This window comes from Peromyscus leucopus, chromosome 6 (genome assembly GCF_004664715.2).
Source record: "Peromyscus leucopus breed LL Stock chromosome 6, UCI_PerLeu_2.1, whole genome shotgun sequence".
NCBI lineage: Eukaryota > Metazoa > Chordata > Mammalia > Rodentia > Cricetidae > Peromyscus > Peromyscus leucopus.
Window position 1 is genome coordinate 132,299,050 of NC_051068.1, and position 7,246 is coordinate 132,306,295.

At 47.8% G+C, this 7,246-nt stretch overlaps 1 protein-coding gene across 1 annotated transcript; it reads right to left on the reverse strand.

The window, feature by feature from the left end:
• Positions 1 to 912: 912 nt before the first annotated feature.
• Positions 913 to 1,497, reverse strand: LOC114700443 (60S ribosomal protein L29-like). Its single transcript, XM_037206492.1, has one exon. It carries the CDS (start codon positions 1,468 to 1,470, stop codon positions 1,027 to 1,029), a length of 444 nt encoding a protein of 147 aa, XP_037062387.1. The 5' UTR covers positions 1,471 to 1,497; the 3' UTR covers positions 913 to 1,026.
• Between the last annotated feature and the right edge of the window lie 5,749 nt (positions 1,498 to 7,246).

Here is a 7,246-nt window from a genome sequence, read left to right on the forward strand (position 1 = left end):
GCTTCAAACTCATGGCAATTCTCCTGCCTCAGCCTCTCAGATTACTGGCATTGTAGACATGAGTCACCATGCCCAGCCATCTGCTTTCTTTTCACAGTGTGCCTTTCACTTATTGTCAAGATAAACTCAGAAAACCCTGACCAAATTCTAACAAGAATGTCACCAGGGAGGGCCTGACAATCTTGAGCATCTTCCCTGAAACTTTTTAAATGTGAAGAACACTTTGGTAAGCACTCTTACTGTAATGCGACATTTCAAAAACCTATGAATTGGAAAGCTGTAAAGGGGGCGGGGGTTGTTTTTTTGTTTTAGAAAGTATTCTTCCAGGCTGGGATGGTAGCTCAGTTGGCAAAGTGCTTGAAACACACGGACCTGAGTTCGAATCCTAGATCTCACCTTTTAAAAGCTGTAAAAGGTGGGTGAGGTCTAGTCTTTCTCCCCAGGAAAGGAAAAGAGAAATAAATCTCTGGAGTTCACCGGCAGGGCGGCCTGGTCAAATTACTGAGCTCCAGGTCAGTGAGAGGCCAAGATAGTTGGCACCTGAGCACCAACAGCTGGGGTTGTCCTCTGATCTCCATGGACATGCCTTAAAACCAGGCCTGGTGTAGGATAATTTTCTAAAAATGACTCAAGTCCCTGGAGAATTTAAATAATTTTTTTTTAACAGTCAGGGGGAGAAAGCTTTTCTGAGAAAAAAAATACAACAAATTCCAGAGTGCATGGTTTAAGCCCACCTCATAACCCTGCTAGCAGTGAGGACATAACACTCCTTGCTTACTACAGTCCCTGTCTCAGGAAGGAAGTGCGGTAGCTGGCATCTAGTCTGAGCTGCTAGGAAGGGGTCAGTTAAAAAATTTTTATAGGTGATGTTTCATGGAATATGTTATTAAAACATCCCATTTCCATTTTTTTAAAACAGGTCCTGCCTCAAGTTTATTTGTAAAAACAGCATGGGGTCCTGATCATCTGCAAGTAGCGTGTAGGTGTGTCACACCAGTCCATCTGTCTGGCAGACAGAAACCTTTTCTATGGGGCCTTCACAGGGGCCTGGGCACCTTTGGGAGCCTGAGCTGGAGCTGAGGCCTCTGCCTTGGTTTGAGCCTTGGGTTTTGGCTGGCAGAGCCTATGACCCTTGGCCATGTAGCTTCTAATCTGCTTCCTGAGCTTGGGGTGAGCCATGAAAGCGAGACGGCTGAGCTTGCTGCTGGGGCCCTTTGGCATCTTGGGCTTAATGGCCTTGGGCTTCACAAGGGCCTTGGTGGCCTCTGCATGCGCACTCACTGCCTTTGCATTGCTGGCCTGCATCTTCTTCAGGCTTTTCTTGTGCTTCTTGGCAAAGCGCATGTTCCTCAGGAACTTGGGGTCCACCCCCTTAAGAGATTCGTATCTTTGTGACTGGGGTTTCTTGATACCATTTCTGTGCCATTTTCGAGACTGGTTGTATGTGGTGTGGTTCTTGGACTTGGCCATGTCGGAACGGTAACCCGCGGCTCCCGAAGCACCCCCCCCCCATTTTCATTTTTAAAAATTTTGTTTATTTTTGTTTATTTTGGGCTCAAGGTTTTTGTTGTCCAGGCTGGCCTCTAACTCACAGATATCCTCCTGCTTCAACCTCCCTAGTGTTGAGGACTTAAAACATCCACTTTGTGCTCAACTTCATGTACAATTGAGTTTCCTGAAAGAGGAGCATCCCGGTAAAAGGCATGCACAGGGTGAGACATGCAAGAGGGACACAGGGTCCAGCCATGCTTTAGGCACCCCATCCTGTAGGAACCTCTATGAGGCTTCTCAACCTTCCTAATGCTGGGACCCTTTAATACAGTTCCTCATGTTGCGGTGACCCCCAACAATTAAGTTACTTTTGTTGCTACTTCATAACTGTAATTTTGCTATGATTATGAATTGTAATGTAAATATCTGTGTTTTCTGACCCACGGGTTGAGAACCACTGCTCTACAAGTTCAAGTACCCAGAAACCCTATGAAGTCCCTTTTGTGTGTGTGGGGGGGGTGGGGGCTTGGGGGGTGGAGTGGAGTATTTTTTTTTTTTTAATTTGGGGGATGTTGTTGATTTGAAATAGATCTTCACTCTGTAGATCGAACTAGCCTCAAAATGAAGTCATTCTCCTGCTCCAGCCTTCCAAGTACTGGGATCACAGGTATGACACACAACTACCAGCTGAAATCACTCTTGTGAGACACTTTTCTTTTTGTGCCCCTTGAGGAATGTTCATCCCTTACTTGAGGTGATGCTGTTGATATAACCAACTACCTAACCCCCCTGGCATGGATTCCAAGACCCTCGGGGGTGCCTACAACCCAGCATAGTACTGGACCCTGAATGGACTGTACTGGTTTTTCTTTTTCCTATATGGATAACAATGATAATGTTTGATTTACACATTAGGTACAGTAAGAGAATAACAACAACTGTGCTCTTTATGAACATCGTCTCCCCTGCACTCTAGTCACCCTGCTTTGTGATGATGTGATATTCATGTTTATATTTGAAGGAAGAACTCAGGGCTGGGGATGGCTCTAAGAACACACACTGCTCTTCCAGAGGACCTGAGTTGGGTTCACCAGCATCTGCTTCAGGAAGCTCACAACCACCGAGAACTCCAGCTCCAGGGGGAACTGGCACCCGCACTTACACGTGTATGCCTACGCACACATAATTAAAAACAGTAACAATGCATTTTTAAAGGAAGCACTTTCCACCTCCTCTTCGGCGCAGTGAGATTACTGCCACCGCTACAGTCCTTGCTCTTTAGGGCTGTTATGAAATAAAAGGACGCTTATTTGAATGAAGCTTATTGAATGCAGTATTTGATCTGATAACCAGGCTCAACAGTGAGTGATGGGCAGGTGGTGTCCTAGTGTGCCTGTTACTGTCGTGTGGTGATATTTTATTTGTGCTCTAATAAATAAAGCTTGCATGGAGATCAATGGGAAAAGCCAGCCGCTATAGTAAACATAGAAGTTGGGCAATGGTTGCACAAGCCTTTAATCCTAGCATTCAGGAGGCAGAGATTCATCTGGATCTCTGTGAGTTCAAGGCCACACTGGGAAGAGAGCCAAGCCTGGTGGCACACGCCTTTCAATTTCAACACTAGTTAACCATAAAGGTCTGGAGGTCTGTACAGACAGACAGGAAGTGATAGAACTAGGCAGAGAGAGGAAGTGATGTAGCTGGGTGGAGAGAGGAAGTGAGATGGCAGGGCACAGAAAGGTTTAGGCGTGGGTGTACAGGAAGTAGCTCCCTCATGAGGCTGAGGAGTTGGTGAGGTGAGGTTGGCTGTGGCTTGTCCTATTCCCCGATCTCTCAGTTTTCACCCCAATATCTGGCTCCGGGTTTTTTATTAATAAGACCGTTTAGCAATTTGCCTTACACTGTCATAAGACTGAAGAAAGGCATCTTGAGGAGGGAAGGGTTTATTTCACCTTACATGTTCAGGAAACTGTTCACCACTGAAGGGAGTCAGGGCAGGAAATCTAGGGGAGGACCTGGAGGTGGGAACGAAGCTGACACCATGACGGAGTGCTCTTACTGGCTGGCTCAGCTACTTTCCTTATATAGAGAATTAGAGAACTGCCTACCCAGGAGTGGCTGGGCCCTCCTCCATCAATTAACAATTAAGAAAATGCCTCATGCACGGTGGCACACGCCTTTAATTCCAGCATTTAGGAGGCAGAGGCAGGTGGATCTCTGTGAGTTCAAGGCCAGCCTGATCTACAAAGAGAGTTCCAGCACAGCCAGGCCTATACAGAGAAACCGTGTGTGTGTGTGTGTGTGTGTGTGTGTGTGTGTGTGTGTGTATGGGGGGGTATGCCCATAATTCATTCATTTCCCCTCAGGTCCAATCATGAACAAGTATATACCCTGGCGTATTTCCTGCCTACCTACTGTTCTGGTGGAAGCTTCACCTCAACTCTCCCCCCACCAATCTCTCTCCCCAAACCCACCCCCTCAAAGCCAGCCAAACAGCAGCCCCTTCCGGAGAGCTGCCGTCAGACCCCTGCCCCTGAGGAAGCGGGCCCAAAGGCAGCCCCTCCCTGGGGCTACTCAAGACCACGCCTACTGAGTACTTAAGGCCGGGTAGCCACATTTGCCATGTGACTCTTCCCCTGTAACCCTTCCCCTGCCTTCCCAAGGGTCACCCAGGATTGCTTTGCTCATTAAACCTGGATTTATTGATTTGGTTTGATTTGGCTTATTACATCAGCCACGGCAGCAGGAACCCAACAACCAGGGATTCAAAACGTATCCCTTACCTCTTGCCCTCATGTGATCAAGCACATCCGGTGCAGATGGGTCAAACAAACTTGTTTAGGGAGTGAAAACGTGTGACTTGTTATCTCCCATAAACAACAGCCTCCAGCATTTCAGGAGCTATCTGTCCTTGAGCAAGTGGCTTGCAGATCAGAGACATTTTGATTCGCGGATCTCTAAGGCATAGTAATTAAAACTTGAAATGTGACTTTGGCTCTCACACAGGGGAAACTACAGAGGAGGGTGACTACATTCTCCATAGACAGCCCATGGTGTTAGTTACTATTAGGCGGTGCTGTGTTATTTATTAAGCGGCACTGTTTACCACGCGAGGAAAGCCACGAGGCACAACAAAACCCACTATAAGAGTTTATTAGGAGAAGGAACAGAGGGGAATGTGCCTATGGAAGATTGTGCATGGAGAGAGAGGAAGAAGAGGGGGGAGGAGTCTGTGACGGCTTTTTATGGATTCTCCTCCACCGACCCCCATTCCCACCCCTGCACATGCGCATACGGGTTTACGTAGCTATGCCATGCATGCGCATAGATTATGTGATCACGCTGCACGCAAATTGCATGACCTCTCAGCGCACAGATTATGTAGGACGTAAGGCCCCAGGGTGACTAAGCCTCTTGCTTGACTACTGGAAAGCATATGTGCGGTCATGTCGCTGGGGGAGTGGCCAGGAATCCCAACACATGGCACACTTAAGAAAGTGAGGGCACTAGCCTCCAAACCCAGTTACCACTCAGAACTCACCTGAGTTCTTTACTAACCGGAGGGAGGAGGAGCTGCTGGCCAGCAAGATGACACCCGCTGTGCTAGCTCCTCCCCTGCGATCTGTCTGCCCACTTCCAGTCTTTCAGAGTCCTATACTCCAATTCTAGGAGTGATGAGCCATGTGTATAACCCCAGAACTTGGGGTTCAAGGTTGCTCTCAGCTACTTAGTGAGTTCAAGGCCAACCTGGCCTCCTAGAGATACTGTCCTAATAAACCAAAACCAAACAAACAAATCCCTTCACCATTCTATACTCCCGTTCATCCTTTTCCTACAGAACAGTCTTAAGCTTGTATAAGCTTCAGCCCCACCCCCAGTCTGGAGTCCCCCAAAATGCCTACATCTTCTCTCTAACAGCCAAGCCAGCAGTAGCTACTTGACCAGCACACCACCCACAACAGCTGGAAAGCCAGCTGCTAAGTGTCTCTTGCCACAGTGTTCTTTTTCTAGATCCATCTCTGGAAGGCTTGCATCCCTAGGGGGAGTTCAAAGATAGAATGACCAGATGATCCAGCCATTTCACTTTGGTTATGGACCCAAAATAATGGAGAGCATCCTAAAGAGATGTGTGTATACCTCTGGTCCCAGCAGTGCCATTCACAACCTGTTTGAATTGATGGGTGACAGAGATAAAAAGAGAGTTCAGTAGATAGCTGAGGATGACTTTGAACTGTGTGTGTGTGTGTGTGTGTGTGTGTGTGTGTGTGTGTGTGTGTGTGTTTCCTCCCCCGCCCCACTTTCTTTTTTTGAGACAGGGTTTCTCTGTGTAGCCCTGGCTGTCAACAGAACTCCCTCTGTAGTCCAGGCTGGCCTGGAACTCACAGAGATCCACCTGCCTCTGCTTTCCAAGTGCTGGGATTAAAGCTGTGTGCCACCACCACCACCTGGCTCAAAACCCATTTTTTATCTGTGTGTGTGATTTATTTTTTTTTTATTCGGTCACACTGTATTACATCACCATAATCAATAGTTCCTTCAGGCAGGTTGCATAAAGAAAACAAAAAAGTGAAAGCTAAATTCTGGAACTACTCAGATTTGGAGAAAGACAACCAAAGCAACCAGAACCGTAAACATGTGAAATCACAGAAATGAACTCAGAAAGACAAAGGGGTGTTAAGTAACCAGGCAGGGTCAATGACAGAACAAAAGGTCATGTCGTTCTGAGTGCCAGTTCTCATTGAGAAGCCAGCCACAGGGCCATGAGTCTAGCAGATTCAAATGAAGCTTCCAGTTAGCACAGTGACTCACACCTGTAATCCTAGCACTAGAGAAGCTGGGGCAGGAGGATTGCTGAGAGTTCAAGGCTAGTCTGGCTACAGTATAAGACTTGGGGCGGAGAGCAAACTAGACATGGTGATGCCCACACTAGACATGATGGTGCCCTCACTAGACAAGGTGATGCCCTCACTAGACATGGTGATGCCCTCACTAGACATGGTGATGCCCACACTAGACATGGTGATGCCCACCCTAGACATGGTGATACCCTCACTAGACATGGTGATGTCCTCACTAGACATGGTGATGCCCTCACTAGACATGGTGATGCCCACACTATACATGGTGATGCCTGCACTAAACAAGGCGATGCCTGCACATATTTAACTCTAGCACTTGGGAGGCAGACAGGAGGCTCAGAGTTCAATGTCATCCTCAGCTACATGGCTAACTAGGCTGCAGGAAACCTTGTCTCAACCAAAACGGAGCAAACACACTAAAATTGAAATCAGACTCTGGTTAAGGTAGGAAGGGAAGAGTTGGAGGCGGAGACTCTAGAGGCCATCAGTGTGCAGGGCCGCAGGAAAGGTCAGGTCCTTAGGAAGGCATGAGGGGCAGAGGCACCTGGAGGACTAGAGGTGAGCCCAGGGAGTCAGGGGTGGTGGGGGTGGGGAAGTACGATTCTGGGAATCCTAAGGGGGAGGACACACCACTCCTCTCACCCACCCACTCTCCCTCTTTGTCTCCTTCCTGTAACTCCTTCATTTTCCTCCCTTCTGGATGACCCTCCCCTCCCCCTCCTTTCCTCCAATCTCTTTAGTTTTATCTTAATACTCGACTAATTTCACTGATTGTCATTCAAGATCAAAGGTGGCTGACTTCTAGGTTAGGTGTGGACCACTGCCAGACTGCCTTCGGGTTTAGTAGCCTGGAATTGAACAAAAGAGTCAGGCTATATGGTCTGGGATTTAAATCT

Excerpts from the sequence above, each read along its gene's own strand:
- LOC114700443 (XM_037206492.1), bottom strand. The coding sequence starts at position 1,470 with ATGGCCAAGTCCAAGAACCACACCACATACAACCAGTCTCGAAAATGG.